Source organism: Bos javanicus, chromosome 7 (assembly GCF_032452875.1).
Source record: "Bos javanicus breed banteng chromosome 7, ARS-OSU_banteng_1.0, whole genome shotgun sequence".
NCBI classification, from domain to species: Eukaryota; Metazoa; Chordata; class Mammalia; order Artiodactyla; family Bovidae; genus Bos; species Bos javanicus.
In genome coordinates this window covers 9,373,458-9,395,742 of record NC_083874.1, presented here as the reverse complement: position 1 = coordinate 9,395,742, position 22,285 = coordinate 9,373,458, and the positions used below count along the sequence as shown (strand labels likewise).

The following is a 22,285-nucleotide window of genomic DNA, read 5'->3' as shown; positions in this document are numbered from 1 at the left end:
CAAGGGATTTCTGTGTGTTGATTTTATATCCTGCAACTTTACTATAGTCATTAATTAGTTCTAGTAATTTTCTGGTGGAGTCTTTAGGGTTTTCTATGTAGAGGATTCATTTTGATATTTGGCAAAACTAATACAATATTGTAAAGTTTAAAAATAAAATAAAATTTAAAATAAATAAATAAATAAAAGAAAAAATAAAAACAGGTTCATCAATCACCTCATACATTTACACTGATATTCCATACTTTAATGAATATACATACAGCTTAAAAATAAATGGCATGTGTAATAATACAAAGCATCATTTAAAATTTGTTTAATTATATACAATGCCATCTCTGATTCATATTAAATCATATGACTCTGACTAAGTTATAATATGGCTGAAGATCACATTAAGTCAATTGATTTATTTCAGTTTCTGTGTAGACTACACTGGCAGATCTGTATTTGATAACCAGCTTTGCTAATGACTATGGTAGGGAATGTGTACATAGAGTCTGATAAAAGAATAGAATCCTATTCAGGAGAATAAAACCTAATGATCTTTTATAAAACAGACTGTTATGTTAAGGTCTACATTATCAGGAACACCAGTTCAGGCCATAAAAAGGAATGATGGACCCAGAAGTGAAAAATTGTAGTCTCAGGTTTTTCCTCTCCCACAATGTTATAAAAATGAACTCTGTAGTTTATTTATTTATTTATTTATTTTTTTCTGATCAAGTGGTAACTCATGACTATTCTTCTAGCAAAACTAAGATGCATCACCTGGGATGGTATTTGTCATTTTAAAAGAAATTGTTCTTAATAAACACAAGCAGTTTCATGAGATAAATGAGAATTTCCAACTTTTTGATGTCAAAGCTTGGGGATGAAATAGGAAAAATAGGAATAAAGAACAGAAGGAAATAAAAATGGTTGAATATTGGACAGAGTAGAGTAATTAAGTGGGCAATTAAATTGTGTAAAGTAGTTGGTAAAAAATGAGAATTTTAGGAAATAAATAACAGGGCAACTTGTACTTCCAAAGTCTGATTAAAAAAATCACAAAGACAAGGAAGGTCCGAGGACCAGAGTGAAGACTTCAGGCAGAACAAACAGAACAAACAGCACTCCTGGCTAAGCCCAATTTGCATAGGGCAGGCCCAGGTGGAGGAAAAAAAACATGTAAAAGAGGAGCCAAAGCGGTTTCTCACGGACTCTCTCTCCCGCGTGCATGCGTACGTGCTCTCTCTCTTTCTCTCTCTCTCTCTTTCTCCCTCCCCACGCACTCCTCCACACTCTTCTCTTCGAGTCTTGGATTCTCCTGCTATCTTATAAATAAAAATGGAGCTGTAACACTGAAAAAAAAAATCACAACTACTGACTCTGAGACTTTGAGATCTGCAATCTTGGGCACTTCTCCAAACCCAGAATAATTGACCTTTTTAGACTTGCCATCACAGAGAATCTTTTCAGAGCCCCCTTTATGTCTTTGTTTCTCAGACTGTAGATAAAGGGGTTCAGCATGGGTGTGACCACAGTGTACATCACCGAGGCTGTTGCACGTGAGTGTGAGCTGTGGGTAACAGCAGAGCTAAGATACACTCCCAGGCTCGTACAAAAGAATAAGGAGACGACTGAGAGGTGAGGTGCACATGTGGAAAATGCTTTATACTTCCCCTGAACTGTTGAGATTCTGCATATACAGGAAACTATCTTTGAGTAAGAATAAAGGATACCAGCCAGGGGACCACCACCCAGAAGCACAACTGTAAGATACATTACCATATTATTAAGAAAGGTGTCAGAACAGGCAAGTTGGGTTATCTGACTGAGGTCACAAAAAAAGTCATGGATTTCCAAAATAGTGCAAAAAGAAAGCTGTAACAAAATTAAAATTTGTAACAAGGAATTCAGGACACTGATGGTCCAGGACACCAGAACCAGCAGAAAGCAGAGCCGAGGGTTCATAATGACCATGTAGTGCAGGGGGTGACAGATGGCCACAAAGCGGTCATAGGCCATCACTGTGAGAAGGAAGATGTCCAATAATGCAGAGAGTAGGAAAAAATACATTTGTGTGATGCAGCCTTCATAAGTTATAACTTTGCTCTGGGTCTGGATGTTCCACAACATCTTTGGGATAGTGGTAGAGGTGAAACAGATGTCTACAAAGGATAGGTTGGAGAGGAAGAAGTACATGGGGGTATGTAGGTGGGCGTCTGAGCTGACTGCCAGGATGATGAGCAGGTTTCCAAACACGGTGATCAGGTACATGGAGAGGAACAGTCCAAATATGAGGGCCTGCAGTTCTGGTTCCTGTGAGAATCCCAGAAGAAGAAACTCTGAAATTTCTGTATCATTCCCCAATTGCATGCAGTAGGAGTGACTGCCTGGAAACAAAACAAAACAAACAAAACAAAACAAAACAAACAAAAAAAAAAACAAATGACATGACTAGTTTTATCTGAAATTGGAATTGTAACAACGTTGAAGTTCTACAATTTTGCATTCAAAAATTAAAATCCATAATTTTTTGTATGAAAATTTCTCCTTCAAGAGATCCCCTGTGCCATCTCTGAGTACCAACTTATGGCCCATATCCAGCCTCCTCCCCAAATGGTCATGTATGGAGGAGTTTAGATGAGAAATGCTGCCATGTTTTGGGGAATATAAATTGAGGACTGACCTACTTCTAGATAAAGAGCATACTGTACTGAAAGATAGTTGCTATGAAGAAAGCGATCTAGTATGAAGAAGACAGTTAATGGTGGGGGGTATTATGCTTTATTTTCTTGGGCTCCAAAATCACTATGGATGGTGACTGCGCTATGGAATTAAAGGATGCCTGCTCCTTGGAAGAAAAGCTATGACAAACTTAGATAGCATATTAAAAAGCAGAGACATCACTTTGCTGACAAAAGTCCTTATAGTCAAAACTATTGTTTCTCCAGTAGTCATGTACAGATGCGAGAGTTGGACTATAAAGAAGGCTGAAGGCCAAGGAATTGATGCTTTTGAACTGTGATGTTGGAGAAGACTCCTGAGAGTCCCTTGGACTGCAAGATCAAACCAGTCAATCCTAAAGGAAGTCAGCCCTGAATATTCATTGGAAGGACTGATGCTGAGGCTGAAGCCCCAATCCTTTGTCTATCTGAGGCAAAGAGCTGACTCTGCAAAAAACCCTGATTCTGGAAAAGACTGAAGGCAGGAGGAGGAGAGGGCCACAGAGGATGAGACGGTTGGATGGCATCACCTGACTCAATGAACATGAGTTCGAGCAAACTTCAGGAAATGGTGAAATATGGGGAGGCTTGATGTGCTTCAGTCCATGGTGTTGCAAAGAGTTGGACATGTCTGAGTGAACAACAACAACAAAAATATTTTATGGAGTGTTCAGATAGTCTGCCAAACATCTGAACAGAGACCTCATGGAAGTGAAGTCCGGAGATGTGAGGTTATCTGAAGGAAATGTGTGTGGTGGACAGAGATAGTCCCAAGCTGAAAGGACCTGAAAAGGTATTTGTTTTAGAAAATCAAGTTTGAAAGGAAGCTTTTGTATCCACAGTAAAGTCCATTAGGTAGAGTGATTAGAAATAGTATCAGAAAATTTGGAGATAGTAAGAGGCCTCCTTGCAATGATCAGGCTATTCTCAATCTCAGGCACACAATTAGGAAAACAATGTCACAAGCCAAGCTGTCAACATTAGATTATCTTTCCTCCCTAAGTGTAGTTCAGTTCAGTTCAGTCACTCAGTCGTGTCCGACTCTTTGCGACCCCATGAATTGCAGCACGCCAGGCCTCCCTGTCCATCACCAACTCCCGGAGTTCACCCAAAATCATGTCCATAAAGTCGGTGATGCCATCCAGCCATCTCATTCTTTGTCGTCCCCTTCTCCTCCTGCCCCTAATCCCTCCCCGCATCAGGGTCTTTTCCAGTTAGTCAACTCTTCACATCAGGTGGCCAAAGTATTGGAGTTTCAGCTTTAGCATCAGTCTTTCCAAAGAACACCCAGGTCTGATCTCCTTTAGAATGGACTGGTTGGATCTCCTTGCAGTCCAAGGGACTCTCAAGAGCCTTCTCCAACACCACAGTTCAAAAGCAACAATTCTTCAGCGCTCAGCTTTCTTCACAGTCCAACTTTCACATCCATACATGACCACTGGAAAAAATCATAGCCTTGACTAGACGGACCTTTGTTGGCAAAGTAATGTCTCTGCTTTTGAATATGCTTTCTAGGTTGGTCATAACTTTCCTTCCAAGGAGTAAGCATCTTTTAATTTCATGGCTGCAATCACCATCTGCAGTGATTTTGGAGCCCCCAAAATAATGTCTGACACTGTTTCCACTGTTTCTCCATCTATTTCCCATGAAGTGATGGGGCTGGATGCCATAATCTTCGTTTTCTGAATTTTGAGCTTTAAGTCAACTTTTTCACTCTCCTCTTTCACTTTCATCAAGGGGCTTTTTAGTTCCTCCTCACTTTCTGCCATAAGGGTGGTGTGTCATCTGCATATCTGAAATTATTGATATTTCTCCTGGCAATCTTATTAAGTGTAGTAATAGTACCTAAAGTCCAGTACTGTTTTTGCAGAGTCAGCTCTTTGCATCAGATAGCCAAAGGATTGGAGCTTCAGCTTCAATAGTAGCTAAATACCCTGGACACATAAAACAAGACTCTATTTAAATATGACAATTTTGTGTTCAGCCTGGCTTTCTGTAGGAGTGGGATAGGGGTAGGGGAGGGTGGTTCAAGAGGGAGGTGATACACACACACACACACACACACACACACACATGTATATAAAAGTGAAAAGTGAAAGTGAAAGTCGCTCACTTGTGTCTGACCCTTTGCAACCCCATGGGGTATAGAGTCCATGGAACTCTCATACCAGAATACGGGAGTGGGTAGCCTTTCCCTTCTCCAGAAGATCTTTCCAACCCAGGGATCAAAGCCAGGTCTTCTGCATTGCAGGCAGATTCTTTACCAGCTGAGCCACAAGGGAAGCCCAAGAATACTGGAGTGGGCTGAAGCCTATCCCTTCTACAGTGGATATTCTCGAGCCAAGAATTGAACTGGGGTCTCCTGCATTGCAGGCAGATTCTCTATCAACTGCCATCAGGGAAGTCCATCTTATATAATTATGGCTGATTTGCAATATTGTCTAGCAGAAACCAAAACAACATTGTAAACAAATTTTCCTCTGATTAATAAAAAGACTCCATCTTCTTTTTTAGACTGCATATGAAATGAGTGAATTTAACTCAGATGACCATTATATATACTACTGTGGTAAAAAAATTCCTTAGAAGAAATGGAGTAGCCATCATAGTCAACATAAGAGTCCAAAATGTAGTACTTGGGTGCAATCTCAAAACCAACAGAATGATCTCTGCTCATTTCCAAGCCAAACCATTCAATTTCACAGTAATCCAAGTCTATGTCCCAACCTGTAATGCTGTAGAAGCTGAAGCTGAATCATTCTATTAAGAGTCCGAAATGTAGTACTTAGGTGCAATCTCAAAACCAACAGAATGATCTCTGCTCATTTCCAAGCCAAATCATTCAATTTCACAGTAATCCAAGTCTATGTTCCAACCTGTAATGCTGTAGAAGCTGAAGCTGAATCGTTCTATTAAGACCTACAAGACCGTCTAGAACTAACACCTGAAAAAGATGTCTTTTTAAAACATACGGGACTGGAATGCAAAAGTAGGAAGTCAAGAAACACCTGGAGTAACAGGCAAATTTGGCCTTGGAGTACAGAATGAAGCTAGTAGAATTTTGCCAAGAGAACACACTGGTCATAACAAACACCCTCTTCCAACAACATAAGAGAAGACTCTACACATGGACATCACCAGATGGTCAATACCGAAATCAGATTGATTATATTCTTTGCAGCCAAAGATGGAGAAGCTCTATATAGTCAGCAAAAACAAGACTGGGGACTGACTGTGGCTCAGATCATGAACTCCTTTTTGCCAAATACAGACAAATTGAATAAAGTAGGGAAAACCACTAGACCATTCATGTATGACTTAAACCCCTTATGATTATACAGTGGAAGTGACAAATAGATTCAAGAGATTAGATCTGATAGATAGAGTGCCTGAAGAACTATGGATGAAGGTTCATGACATTGTACAAGAGGCAGTGATCAAAACCATCCCCAAGAAAAAGAAATGACAAAAGGCAAAATGGTTGTCTGAGGAGGCCTTACAAATAGCTATGAAAAGAAGAGAAGTAAAAGGCAAAGGAGAAATGGAAAGATACACCCATTTGAATTCAGAGTTCCAAAGAATAGCAAGGAGAGATAAGAAAGCCTTCCTCAGTGACCAGTGCAAAGAAATAGAGGAAAACAATAGAAGGGGAAGACTAGGGATCTCTTCAAGAAAATTAGAGATGTCAAGGAAACTTTTCATGCAAAGATGGGCACAATAAAGGACAAAAATTGTATGGACCTAACAGAAGCAGAAGATGTTAAGAAGAGGTAGCAAGAATACACAGAAGAACTGTACAAAAAGATCTTCATGACCCAGATAACTACAATAGTGTGGTCATTCACCTAGCCAGCCATCCTGGAATGTGAAGTCAAGTGGGCCTTAGGAAGCATCACTATGAACAAAGCTAGTGGAGGTGATGGAATTCCAGTTGAACTATTCCGCAGCCTAAAGGATGATGCTGTGTAAGTGCTGCACTCAATTTGCCAGCAAATTTGGAAAACTCAGCAGTGGCCATGGGACTGGAAAAGGTCAGTTTTCATTCCAATCCCAAAGAAAGGCAATGCCAAAGAATGCTCAAACTACCACAAAATTGCACTCATCTCATAGGCTAGCAAAGTAATGCTCAAAATTCTCCAAGTCAGGCTTCAACAGTACATGAACATGAACTTCCAGATGTTCAAGCTGGATTTAGAAAAACCAGATGAGTCAGAGATCAAATTGCCAACATCTGATGCATCATCAAAAAAGCAAGAAAGGATGGTACAGGGAGGAAGGAGGGAGGGGGGTTCAGTATGGGGAACACCCGTATACCAGTGGGGGATTCATGTTGATGTATGGCAAAACCAATACAATATTGTAAAGTAATTAATCTCCAATTAAAATAAATAAATTTATATTTAAAAAAATCAAGAGAGTTCCAGAAAAACATCTACATCTGCTTTATCGACTACACGAAAGCCTTTGACTGTGTGGATCACAATGCACTGTGGAAAGTTCTTCAAGAGATGGGGATACCAGATGACCTTACCTGCTTCCTGAGAAATCTGTATGCAGGTTAGGAAGCAATAATTAGAACTGGACATGGAACAACAGACTGGTTTCAAGTCGGGAAAGGAGTACGTCAAGGCTGCCTATTGTCACCCTGCTAATTTAACTTATATGCAAAGTACATCATGAGAAATGCTGGTTGGGATGAAGCACAAGCTGGAATTAAGATTGCTGGGAGAAATATCAATAACCTCAGATATGCAGATCACATCACACTTATGGCAGAAGGCAAAGAAGAACTAAAGAGCCTTTTGATGAACGTGAAAGAGGAAAGTGAAAAAGTTGGCTTAAAACTAAGATCATAAATAGGTGTTGAATTTTGTCAAAGGCTTTCTCTGCATCTATTGAGATAATCATATGGTTTTTATTTTTCAATTTGTTAATGTGGTGTATTACATTGATTGATTTGCGGATATTGAAAAATCCTTGCATCCCTGGGATAAAGCCCACTTGGTCATGGTGTATGATCTTTTTAATGTGTTGTTGGATTCTGATTGCTAGAATTTTTTTAAGGATTTTTGCATCTATGTTCAACAGTGGTATTGGCCTGTAGTTTTCTTTTTTTGTGGGATCTTTGTCAGGTTTTGGTATTAGGGTGATGGTGGCCTCATAGAATGAGTTTGGAAGTTTACCTTCCTCTGCAATTTTCTGGAAGAGTTTGAGGAGGATAGGTGTTAGCTCTTCTCTAAATTTTTGGTAGAATTCAGCTGTGAAGCCGTCTGGACCTGGGCTTTTGTTTGCTGGATGATTTTTTATTAAAGTTTCAATTTCCATGCTTGTGATGGGTCTGTTAAGATTTTGTATTTCTTCCTGGTCCAGTTTTGGAAAGTTGTACTTTCTCTCCAGAAAGCAGGAATAGAAGGAACATACCTCAACATAATAAAAGCTATATATGACAAACCCACAGCAAACATTATCCTCAATGGTGAAAAATTGAAAACATTTCCTCTAAAGTCAGGAACAAGACAAGGGTGCCCACTTTCACCATTACTATTCAACACAGTTTTGGAAGTTTTGGCCACAGCAATCAGAGCAGAAAAAGAAATAAAAGGAATCCAAATTGGAAAAGAAGAAGTAAAACTCTCACTATTTGCAGATGACATGATTCTCTACATAGAAAACCCTAAAGACTCCACTAGAAAATTACTAGAACTAATCAATGACTATAGCAAAGTTTCAGGATATAAAATCAACACACAGAAATCCCTTGCATTCCTATACACTAATAATGAGAAAACAGAAAGAGAAATTAAGGAAACAATTCCATTCACCACTGCAACGGAAAGAATAAAATACTTAGGAATATATCTACCTAAAGAAACTAAAGATCTACATATAGAAAACTATAAAACACTGGTGAAAGAAATCAAAGAGGACACTAATAGATGGAGAAATATACCATGTTCATGGATTGGAAGAATCAATATAGTGAAAATGAGTATACTACCCAAAGCAATCTATAGATTCAATGCAATCCCTATCAAGCTACCAATGGTATTCTTCACAGAGCTAGAACAAATAATTTCACAATTTGTATGGAAATACAAAAAACCTCGAATAGCCAAAGCGATCTTGAGAAAGAAGAATGGAACTGGAAGAATCAACCTACCTGACTTCAGACTCTATTACAAAGCCACAGTTATCAAGACAGTATGGTACTGGCACAAAGACAGAAATATTGATCAATGGAACAAAATAGAAAGCCCAGAGATAAATCCACACACATATGGACACCTTATCTTTGACAAAGGAGGCAAGAATATACAATGGATTAAAGACAATCTCTTTAACAAGTGGTGCTGGGAAATCTGGTCAACCACTTGTAAAAGAATGAAACTAGAACACTTTCTAACACCATACACAAAAATGAACTCAAAATGGATTAAAGATCTAAACGTAAGACCAGAAACTATAAAACTCCTAGAGGAGAACATAGGCAAAACACTCTCCGACATACATCACAGCAGGATCCTCTATCACCCACCTCCAAGAATATTGGAAATAAAAGCAAAAATAAACAAATGGGACCTAATTAAACTTAAAAGCTTCTGCACATCAAAGGAAACTATTAGCAAGGTGAAAAGGCAGACTTCAGAATGGGAGAAAATAATAGCAAATGAAGCAACTGACAAACAACTAATCTCAAAAATATACAAGCGACTCCTACAGCTCAACTCCAGAAAAATAAATAACCCAATCAAAAAATGGGCCAAAGAACTAAATAGACATTTCTCCAAAGAAGACATACAGATGGCTAACAAACACATGAAAAGATGCTCAACATCACTCATTATCAGAGAAATGCAAATCAAAACCACTATGAGGTACCATTTCACGCCAGTCGGAATGGCTGCGATCCAAAAGTCTACAAGCAATCAATGCTGGAGAGGGTGTGGAGAAAAGGGAACCCTCTTACACTGTTGGTGGGAATGCAAACTAGTAGAACCACTATGGAGAACAGTGTGGAGATTCCTTAAAAAACTGGAAATAGAACTGCCTTATGATCCAGCCATCCCACTGCTGGGCATACACACTGATGAAACCAGAAGGGAAAGAGACACGTGTACCCCAATGTTCATCGCAGCACTGTTTATAATAGCCAGGACATGGAAGCAACCTAGATGTCCATCAGCAGATGAATGGATAAGAAAGCAGTGGTACATATACACAATGGAGTATTACTCAGCCATTAAAAGAATACATTTGAATCAGTTCTAATGAGGTGGATGAAACTGGAGCCTATTATACAGAGTGAAGTAAGCCAGAAGGAAAAACACCAACACAGCATAATAATGCATATATATGGAATTTAGAAAGATGGTAACAATAACCCGGTGTACGAGACAGCAAAAGAGACACTGATGTATAGAACAGTCTTTTGGGCTCTGTGGGAGAGGGAGAGGGTAGGATGATTTGGGAGAATGGCATTGAAACATGTAAAATATCATGTATGAAATGAGATGCCAGTCCAGGTTCAATGCACAATACTGGATGCTAGGGGCTAGTGCACTGGGACGACCTAGAGGGATGGTGTGGGGAGGGAGGAGGGAGGAAGGTTCAGGATGGGGAACACATGTATACCTGTGGCGGATTCATTTTGATATTTGGCAAAACTAATATAATTATGTAAAGTTTAAAAATAAAATAAAAAAAAAAAGAAAAACTAAGATCATGGCATCCAGTCCCATCACTTCATGCCAAATAGATGGGGAAACAATGGAAACAGTGACATACTTTATTTTTGGGGGTCCAAAATCACTGCACATGGTGACTTCAACCATGAAATTAAAAGATGCATACTCCTTGGAAGGAAAGTTATGACCAACCTAGACAGCATATTAAAAAGCAGAGACATTACTTTTCCAACAAAGGTCCCTCTAGTCAAAGCTATGGTGTTTCCAGTGGTCATGTATGATGTGAGAGTTGGACTATAAAGAAAGCTGAGTGCTGAAGAATTGATGCTTTTTTTTTATTTTATTTTTAAATTATATAATTGTATTAGTTTTGCCAAATATCAAAATGAATCCGCCACAGGTATACATGTGTTCCCCATCCTGAACCCTCCTCCCTCCCCATACCATCCCTCTGGGTCATCCCAGTGCACTAGCCCCAAGCAAGTGTGATGTTGGAGAAGATTCTTGAGGGTCCCTTGGACTGCAAGGAGATCAAACCAGTCAATCCTAAAGGAGTTCAGTCCTGAGTGTTCATTGGAAGGACTGATGTTGAAGCTGAAACTCCAGTACTTTGGCCACCTGATGCGAAGAACTGACTCATTGGAAAAGACCCTGATGCTGAGAAAGATTGAAGGTGGTAGGAGAAGTGTTGACAGAAGATGAGATGGTTGGATGGCATCACTGACTCAAGGGACATGAATTTGAGTAAACTCTGGGAGTTGGTAATGGACAGGGAAGCCTGACATGCTGCAGTGCATGGGGTTGCAAATAGTTGGACACGACTGAGCTACTGAACTGAACTGAACTGATATCATCTATGTGAATCTTCTTTTTTTAAACATTTCCACAAAAAGATTCTCTCTTACAACTATTTACACAGCAAGGTTATCAGTGTGTAATTTTAATTTAATTCCATATCTTATATTATCTGCTAGACTGTGAGTGTCATGGGCCATGTATCAGTGTCACACATAATCCTTAACACCCCATGCTTAGTTTAGTTGGAAACAGTAGCTTAATAAATATATATTGCATAAAGGGTTAAAAGAATGTGTTCTCACAGAAATTGTCTATGATGAGAAAACAAAATGAAGCTGGGAAACAGTAACATAGGGATGGAAGACATGCTGGAGGAATGTTTTTTATATTTATTGGAGGCTCAGACCTGTTACAGCTACAGTCTATGCAGTTTGTAAGACCAAAATAGAATACAGTAAAACACAAAAGAAAATATCAGGATGTGTCATATGTGGTAAATGTTTTTGGTTTTCTTTGTTTAGCTTCCCTGTGTGTTTGTATGTGTGTGTATGCATAGGTGCATACATGCATATTTATTCCTTGTCTGTACACACATACTAGATCATATGTAAATCTCCTGTTTTACTCTGCCTGCGAGGGTGTGAAGTCACTTCAGTCATGTCTGACTCTGCAATCCTTTGGACTGCAGAGAAAACATGAAGCAGTGTGCGTGCTAAAGTGACTTCAGACCCAAGGAACCACACACTCACTGTATCTTTATTCCTCCACTGTGTTATTACAGTTTCCATCTCATTCCCCTGAGGTGTGGGAATTAGTTATTCCTGTCTTTTCTGTGTTTGAGTGCATTTATCACTTTTAAAATTATGAGCTTTCTAGGTGGCTCAGTCAGTAAAGCATCCTCCTGCAATTCAGGAAACCCAGATTTTATCCTTGAGTCAGGAAGATCCCTTAGAGAAGAAAATAGCAACCCGCTCCAGTATTCTTGCCTGGGAAATCCCATGGACAGAGGAGTCTGATAGGCTATAGTCCATGAGGTCACAAAAGTTAGACGCAACTTAGGGACTGAAACACCACCATTTTTAATATGGTCCAATAGTGGATGAAGCTGGCTCTTTTCTCTCTTTCTTTTTTCTTTTTTTATGTTGCATCTTTCTTTGTTATTCTTGGGTTTTGTATTTTGATCTCTTTTTGACAAACCTGTTGGTCACATTCTACTTTTGTTTCTGATTCCTATCCCAAAGATAAAGTCCTCTCCCACAAAATATGCTATAAAACCTTCCACATGCTACGAAAACCTTCCCCTTTCTTCATTTGGCTTATGCCTGAGGACTTTTTGTCACATATACATTTATTTTATTTTGATCTTCTTTCTCCATCAGAATGTGAGACCCTAACAGACAGGGACCTCATCTGATTTGTTTACTGTTCACTCTTGAGGTTTCAGAAAGGTGTGCATTTATGTAGAAATAAATTTTATAAAACACAAAGAATATCAGAGGAAATAAAAGCAGATTAACTATAGCTGATTCAAAACAATTTTACTAAACAATGTTGAATATTAGTAAAATGAATCTGAAAGAAAATATACAAAATAACAACACTCAAGTTAACATAAGTTTAAATATAAATGAAATGGGTGTAATCTTATGAAAAGGATTGGAAATGTAATTTTTAAAAAACTTGGGGCTGGTGCACTGAGATGACCCAGAGGGATGGTACAGGGAGGGAGGAGGGTGGAGGGTTCAGGATGGGGAACATGTGTATACGTGTGGCGGATTCATGTGGATATATGGCAAAACCAATACAATATTGTAAAGTTAAAAAATTAAATTAAATTAAAAAAATAAAATAAAATGCAAAAACAACAACAACAACAACAGTGAAGGAAGCAGTATCTAACACTACAAATTCCAAATGTATAAACATGCTGCTGCTGCTGCTGCTGCTAAGTCGCTTCAGTCGTGTCCGACTCTGTGCGACCCCATAGATGGCAGCCCACCAGGCTCCCCTGTCCCTGGGATTCTCCAGGCAAGAACACTGGAGTGGGTTGCCATTTCCTTCTCTAATGCATGAAAGTGAAAAGTGAAAGTGAAGTCACCCAGTCGTGTCTGGACTGCAGCCCACCAGTCTCCTCCATCCATGGGGTTTTCCAGGCAAGAGTACTGGAGTGGGGTGCCATTGCTGTCTCCGAATGTATAAACATAAATGGATTCAAACATGCTTTTTAAAAGATGTAAGCAATCTTAAGCTGAATACAAACACATGTGTTCCACAAGGTGGCAGCAAAGGATGACTGTTAAGTTTAAAAAGCAATGGCGAGAGGACAAAATATGACCAACTGATAGACTGGGCAACTCACAATTTATAAACTCTCAAACAATCCAACAAATACATCATATATACATACATGTGCATGTGTGCCTGCATGTTCAGTCGCTTCAGTCATGTCTGACTCTTTGCAACCCCACAGACTCTAGCCCACTAGGCTACTCTCACCATGGGATTTCCCAAGCAAGAATACTGGAGTGAGTTGCCATGCCCACCTCCAGGGGATTGTCCCGACCTGGGGATCAAACTCGTGTCTGCCTGCATCTTCTGCATTGCAGGTGGGTACTTTACACACTGAACCACCTGGAAAGCATATATATATTTATATATATGCTTTAAGATGGGATATATTTGAGCAACTATATATATAGAAAGCATATATATATATATATATATATAATATTTAAATGGTAAACAGTAAACTTCTTTGAAACATGTATAATATCATATATGAAATGAGTCGCCAGTCCAGGTTCGATGCACGATACTGGATGCTTGGGGCTGGTGCTCTGGGACGACCCAGAGGGATGGTACAGGGAGGGAGGAGGGAGGAGGGTTCAGGATGGGGAACCCATGTATACCTGTGGTGGATTCATGTTGATATATGGCAAAACCAATACAATATTGTAAAGTTAAAAAATAAAATTAAATTAAAAAATAAAAGTAATAACTTTTTGCTTGAAAGAATGAAATAAAAAACAAGAATAAAGGGAGAGAGGAGTAGGGAATCTGTAGTAGAGGAACTGGTTGCAGCTTAGACCAGTTTTGGGTGAAATGGTGTCACAAAAAGTCACCTAACAAACCTATGTGGGGAAGAGGAATGGTGGGGAGAGAAACACTACATGTATCTCTATTTTCAGCAGCAAGACTTTTCAAAGTATTAAAAATATATCTAATTCTCTCCTTCTTCCACATGTTGGAGTACAGTTCCTGGCATTTTCTGAGTTGGTGATGAAATGATTTATAAATGAAATAATACAGCCAAAAAAAGGAATAAAATCACTCAGACACCAGTATATAAAATAAAAAGCTTACATAGACAATTAGCAGTAGAGAAAGTAAATGGCTAATAAACCTAAAACTATGTTCAGTCTCTCAGCTGGTGAACTAATTGCAAAGTTAATCCCTTTAACATATGCCTGTTTATATATTAAATGCAATTTCTTTATCAAGTGAATATGCAGGGTGAGTGGAGCTTCTGTGAAATGTGTATCTCAAGAACTGTGGCTACAAGGCAATAACTACTCCATTGATCTGTGGGTGCTCAGTGCATGCTCAGTCATGTCTGACTCTTTGTGACCCAATGGACTGAAGCTGCCAGTCTCCTCTGTCCATGGGATTTCCCAGGCAAGAATACCAAAGTGAATTTTCCAAGGAAGATTTTCCAGGAGAAGATTCCCCAGGGGAATCTTCCTGACCCAGGAATCAAACCTGTGTTTCGTGTCTCCTGCTTTGGCAGGTGCATCCTTTACCACTATGCCACCTGGGATCCTAATGAATATAGAAGTTGCTCAAATACACCCCATCTTAAAAATTAAAACAAATAAATGAAATGTCTTCATTTCACTGCAAACCATTCCTAATCTAATAGTTTATTTTCCTATTCCCTTAAATAGTAAAACTTCTGGGAAAGATTGAAGGCAGAAGGAAAGGGGATGATAGAGAATGAGATGGCTGAGATGGCATTACCGATTCAGTGGGCATGAGTTTGTGTAAACTCCAGGAGACAGTGAAGGACAAGGAAGCCTGGTGTGCTGCAGTTGCAAAGAGTTGGACACTACTGAGCAACTGAACAACCACCCATCCCCTGCCCCAACTTCTTATTGAGTCTCATCCAACTAGATTTTCATTCCCATCCCATAACTGTCAACAACAATCCTTGACTTGCTGAATCTGATAGACATTTATCTTTTTAACATATTGAATAAATTTATTATAAATTAGTCAATCAAACAGTCACAGAGACTTCTATGCTCCAGGCCAGCTGTTTGTCTTTTCGAATGACCTCAGGTAAATGTTCATAGGTTTCATAAGTTTCAATCTCTCTAACTCTCTCCTGCAATGCCCACTGGACTCTTTCACTCACCTGGCTGGGACAGCTGAGAGGAAGATCTTTATGTGGAAATCCAAATTCCTCCCTGGATGGTTGATGATGGAGACTGAAGGTATGTCTTTCAACAAGAGAGCAGGAAGGAGTGAAGCAGAACAGGACTTGGGAGTGCAAATGCAAAAACCATGCCCACTCCAGCTCAAGGTGGAACTGCTCAGACATTATAGCCCTGGAGATGGTCATAGCTCCTTATAGTTTCTGTACCTGCTCATTATACCTACTCAGCACATTTTCCCTTGTTACTCCAACCTTGATCACATCATTTCCTCAGGGAAACTTGTCTGGACAGAATGGATTTTTTTTTTTCCCTCACTGGTTTGCTGATCCCAAGTGACCAGGTTAGAAGTCAAGTGTGTTCAGTTCTTACTACTACTCCAGATTCTCTCCTGGCTTCCAGAGGTCTGACACTAAAATGTTTTTACAAACTTCAGTCATAATTTCCTCCAAGTCTAAGCCTGAGGAACCTGTCTTGACTTGGTATCTTGGGTCTTGAAGGTACTGGTTTATGGTGAGATGGCAGCTCTTGACATATCCAGAAAATTAGTATTATTTCTTCAATAAAGGAGAGAAGTGTGTCCCTTTGCAAATCATAGGTAAAACAACTCTTGGATTCATAATGCTTTCCTCACATCAATTAGGAATTATATTTTTAATAGATTTTTAGGAATTTTATATTTTTAATAGAAGTGTTAAACTGTTTTTTTCATCATTTACTTATTATCTGGTAATTATAAGAGACACACTTAGATTTTTTGACACACTGTAGGCAGAGCTTAGAATCATATATGTATTGTCTCATTTAAACTTTAGAACAGGACGTCCTATGAGGACTATACAATTTTGAATCCTCTTCTAAATTTTCAGAATTGTGAGGTGCTTGGCTCAAAGTTATGAACTGAGTAAGGCATGTGCTTTGATTACAACACAGAATATTTCCTAGTTCTTTTGCTCTGGGTCAGTGGTTCTCAATCAGAGATGATTTTGTCTCCAGAGAACACTTGGAAATATCTGGAGAAATATTTGATTGTCATATCTGGGGATGTGCAATTGAAACAAAGTGTGCTGAGGCAAGAGATACAATTTAACAAAACTAAAATGCACAGGACATCCCCTAACACAAGGAATTACCCATCACAATGTCAATAATGGTGAGGTTGAGAAACACTGTTCACTAAATAAGCACTTCTCCCAATATCAATGTGTGTGTGAATAACTAGGGAATATTTTTCAAATACAGACTTTGATTTGACAAGACTAGAGTGTTCTAGAGATTCAGTATTTTTTTTTTAATTTAAATTTAAAGCTCCCAGATGTTGTTGATGTTGCAGGTCAGGTCCTGTTCTGTGGACCACTCTCATGAGTATCAAGACTGTGGGCCAGTGTTACAGTCAGGTGTATGTATTTTAGATTTTCTCCATTAGGATTCTTCCTTCCCACCTCAGGTCTGATGAAAGGTGGTCAGATGTTGGATCTGGTCATTTAATATCTGAATACTTAAGTTTACATGTGTGTCTTGATTATTTCCCCCTTGACAGGAAATAAACTTTTAATCTTTATTTCCTTATCTACAAACTGGGGAATTTCTACCTAAGGAGCTGGTGTGAGAAGTTGATGATATTTTAGAGTCACAGGAAATTACATGGCACAAACAGATGCTCAATCCATAGCACCTTTCATGATTTTGTCCAAGTTTCAAAGTTACTAAGATCGTTTGGATTCCAGAGAATTTACTGATTAGAAATGAGTCCAGGATGACTGCTCTTGGGGGAGAGTGAGATGTGATATTGAAGGTATATCTGCTCCGAGGGCCCCACACAGGAAGCAGAGTGATTGTGAGGACACATCACATCACTTGTTCTACACAGGACATAAACAGTGACACCTTCATGTTGGCTCTATATAGCCTCAGGAAGAATTTTTACTCTCCCAATCGGTTTTACCATGTTTCTATGATCGACTAGGGCTTCCTTAGTGTCTCAGTGGTAAGGAATCCACCTGCAATTCAGAAGACTCAGGTTTCATCCCTGGGTTGGGAAGATCCCCAGCAGTAGGAAATGGCAACCCACTACAGTATTCTTACCTGGGAAGTCCTGTGGAGAGAGGAAACTGGTGAGCTACAGTCCATGTGATCACAAAGAGTTGGACAGGATTTAGAGACTAAACAGCAACAAGAGATTTAACTGTACTGATAAACACTAATTTTTTTTCTCTTGCACTCTCTTTTTTGGGGTAGTTTTCACTTTTGAACAATTTGAGATTTACAGATAAATTAAAATTGTACAATAAGTGCCTATAGTGATGAAATGTTTTGAAATAGATAGAAGTGATTATTTTATTTTATTTTTATTTTATTTTTTTAGGACTTCCCTGGTGGCTCAGTGATAAAGAATCCACCTGTCAATGCAGGAACACAGGTTTAATCCCTGGCTTGGGAATATATCCTGGAAAAGAAAATGGCAACCACTTCAGTATTCTTGCCTGGAAAATCCCATGGACAAAGGAGCCTGGTGGGCCACACTCCATGGGGTCACAAAAGAGTCAGACAACAGAAGTGATTTTGCAAAACACTATGAATGTACTATGTGCTACTGAATGTCACCTTAAAATGGTTATTGGTTTTTACATATTTGTTTTTTATCAGTTGCCTTACTAAAATCATATTCATTGAAAAGAGGTTTTCAGTTGTCAATTCACTATCAGCCACCAATCTATTATCTTCAAACAATAATATTTAGATCTCAAAGTGAAGTGATTCACTCAGCTGTGCCTGACTCTGTGTGACCCACAGACTGTAGCCTGCCAGGCTTCTTTGTCCATGGAATTCTCAAGGCAAGAAAACCGGAGTGGGTAGCCCTTCCCTTCTCCAGGGGATCTCTGTGACCCAGGATTCAACCCAGATTTCCTGCCTTGTAGGAAGATTCTTTACTGTCTGAGCTACCAGGGAAGCCCTTAGGTAGGTATCGAAGGGATTAGTAAACAGCATTAGTGATGGTAGACTTTCTTTTTTCTTTAAGACTTAAAGGGGATTTCATCCAATATTCATGTCACACATTTCCATGGCATTCTCAGGTAAGTTGTGATGTTCATTTCATTATTTTCTTAACTATTGATATGTTATCCTCCATCCTGAATCAACCAATAAATTAATCAATAAATTCATTTCTTAGATGTTTTCAAAAAATTGACTTTCAGTTACAATGTCTTGAAAACTTAAGCATTTTCTTATGCATGTGTCCATTTTTCTCTTTCCTTTTTTTTTTCCTAATCTTTCTTTTTATTGCTTTTCTTAAATATCTCATTTTTTCTATTTGACTTTTGTCAAAGAATTAGCTCTGAAACTTATTTCTTAGTTAAATATATTTTTCTTTTTAATTCTTTAACTTTGATTTTAGCTTTTTTCCTTTAATAGTTTTGTTTTGTAAAACTTTAATTTACAACATCTTCAAATCTTAAAATGTTTGTTTCTTAAGGATATATTATCTGTGTGTCTATTTGTAGTGCTGGAAAGATATAGTAGAGTAAAATGAATCTAAAAATCAGGATTCACATTACTACTCAAAGATGATCCCTGTCCTTCTTCTGGTCTATCTTATTGTAGACCAGAATATAGATAATTTCCCCTTGGAATTGTGCAAATATATATCTAATCATAAAAGATCTGAGTTCAGTTCAGTTGCTCGTTGTGCCCGACTCTGACCCCACGGACTGAAGCATGCCAGGCTTCCCTTTCCATCACCAACTCCCAGAGCTTGCTCAAATTCCTGTCCATCGAGTCAGTGATGCCATCTAACCATCTCATCCTCTGTCGTCCCCATCTCATCCTCTGTCGTCCCCATCTCCTGCCTTCAATCTTTCCCAGAATCAGGGTCTTTTCCAATGAGTCAGTTCTTCGCATCAGGTGGCCAAAGTATTGGAGTTTCAACTTCAGCATCAGTCCTTCCAATGAATATTCAGGATTGATTTCCTTTAGGATTGACTGGTTTGATCTTGCAGTCCAAGGGACTCTCAAGAGTCTTCTGTGGAACCACAGTTTAAACTAATCAGTTCTTCAGTGCTCACCCTTTTTATTGTCCGTCTCTCACATCTGTACATGGCTACTGGAAAAACCATAGCTTTGACTAGATGGACCTTTGTAGGCAAAGTAATATCTTTGCTTTTTAATATGCTGTCTAGGTTGGTCAGAGCTTTTCTTTCAAGAAACAAGCATCTTTTAATTTCATGGCTGTAGTAACAATTCACAGTGATTCTGGAGCCCCCCCAGAATAAAGTTTGTCACTGTTTCCATTGTTTCCCTATCTAGTTGCCATGAAGTGATGGGACTGAATGTCATGACCTTTGTTTTTTGAATGCTGAGTTTTAAGCCAGGTTTTTCACTTTCCTCTTTCACCTTCATCAAGAGGCTCTTTAATTCCTCTTCACTTTCTGTGATACGGGTGTTTTCATCTGCATATCTGAGGTCATTGATATTTCTTCTGGAAATCTTGATACCAGCTTGTGCTTCATCCAATCTGGCATTTTGCATAATGTACTCTGCATGTAAGTTAAATAGCAGGATGATAACACACAGCCTTGACCTTCTCCCTTCCCAGTTTTGAGCCAGTCTGTTGTTCCATGTCTAGTTCTAACTGTTGCTTCTTGATCTGCATATAGTTTTCTCAGAAGGCAAGAAAGATGGTCTGGTATTCCCATCTTTTAAGAAGCTTCCACAGTTTTGTTATGAACTACACAGTCAAAGGCATTAGTATAGTCAATGAAGCAGAAGTAGATTTTTTTTTTTCTGGAATTCTCTTGTTTTTTCAATGATCCAGTGGAGCTTGGCAATTTGACCTCTGGTTCCTCTGCCTTTTTTTTTTTTTTTTTAATCCAGATTGTACATCTTGCAGTTCTCTGTTCACATTCTGTTATATAGAGGAGAGAAAGAGGAGCTAGTACTTTTGGAATGCTCTCTGGAGAAATTTTCATGAAGTGGAGACCAGAGATACAGGGGCAGTATCTGGAGGGGAATGTGGGGTCAAAATAACACAATTTCATTAACACACAAATCACATATTATAAACTTCATCAAGAAATATGGAGAAAGTGGCAGTGTGTTTGGATAATTTGGTGTGTAATCTACTGGTGACAGCAAATTTAATGCTACAAAAGACAGGAGATTTCTGAAGATTTTCTTTGGTAGGGGAAGAGAATCTGTCTAGGGTACATGTGGAGATATTGGCTTTCATAGGAGCAGTGTTTATAGTAACAGCGGGAAGGCAGAGATTTTAGTGATAGAGGTGCTGGGTGGATTGTTATGGAGGCAGATCGCTTTGGAAAATTGCTTCTGAATTATTACGATTTCTCAGTGAGTTTGGAGCCAATGGTATCAGTTTAAAATAGGGATGGGGTAGATGGTATTTAAGGTATGATAATACAGAAGACAAGAAATAGTCATCATGAGTTAAAAAAAAAAAAGAAGAAGAGAATGGTGGGAAGAAGAGGAAAGGGAAAAGGAAGGAAGGAAGAGAGAGAGGGAGAGATGGAGGGAGGGATGAGGGGAGGGAGGCATTATAATCTTAGTGTGTGGAAAGATTTTGGAAGGAAAGTCCCCTGGATCTTAGCATCTTCTTCAATCCTATTAATAACTTCCTATATTGTACTCTTTTATCACAGCTTTCTATCTGTTCTTGTTTCTCCTCTTCTGATTGTTGTTGTTGTGTTCACTCACTAAGTCATGTTGAGCTCTCTGAGACCACATGGGCTGCAGAACACCAGGCTTCCCTATCCTTCACTATCACTCAGAATTTGCTCAAACTCTTGCTCATTAAGTCTGTGATGTCATCCAATCATCTGCCCAGCAAAATTCAGATTTCGACTCTTCCTTTTATTCTCATTTCATTAGTCACCTCCCAGTTTCATTGCTTTCCCACCCAGACCACACACTTTTGGTCAGACATCCATCATATTTTCGACTCCTTGTTTTATCAATTACTTCAAATCAGTGCATTCTTACCTAGCTGATACACTAATTTGCTGCAAACCATTCTTCTCCATAAGTACGGGACTGTATGTTGGGAGATTTTACTTCATTTTCTCATTGGGTAAGAGCTAATTTTTCTTCTATAGTTGTGGATTTGAATTCTGATGCTTTATAAATTCCTGTGCACTTCCTCTGCTTGGTAATATGTCCTCATCTATTTCTCCCCCCAGTCTGGCTTCTACATTTAATCTCAACTGATCTGCCCCTTGATGGACGTGAGTTTGAGTAAGATCCGGGATTTGGTGATGGACAGGGTAGCCTGACGTGCTGAAGTTCATGGGGCTGCAAAGAGTCAGACATGACTGAGCAACTGAACTCAACTGAACTGAATCTGCGCCTGTGTGTGTATATACATATACACACACACATACATATCTCACTAATGATTTACTAATAACCAGACCTCATGATCATTTGTTAATTATTCTCTGACTGTGTGAAGCAAAAAATATACAAAAGGAAAAACACTTTATATATTACAGCAGAAAACTTAAATTTAATTTCTTAAATGTAAATAGAAGTTGAAGTCAAAGAAAATAAAATATCAGGAAATAATAGAAAAAATATAGTTTACACCTACAATTTGATCAAAGAATAGAGATTTCTGGCTCTGATTTTCTGAGCCCTGCAATCATGT

General features: G+C 38.8%; 1 protein-coding gene across 1 annotated transcript; it reads right to left on the bottom strand.

The window, feature by feature from the left end:
- Positions 1–928: 928 nt before the first annotated feature.
- Positions 929–2,361, bottom strand: LOC133250505 (olfactory receptor 7A10-like). The gene has a single exon (XM_061421827.1). It carries the CDS (start codon positions 2,359–2,361, stop codon positions 1,363–1,365), a length of 999 nt encoding a protein of 332 aa, XP_061277811.1. The 3' UTR covers positions 929–1,362.
- Positions 2,362–22,285: the final 19,924 nt, after the last annotated feature.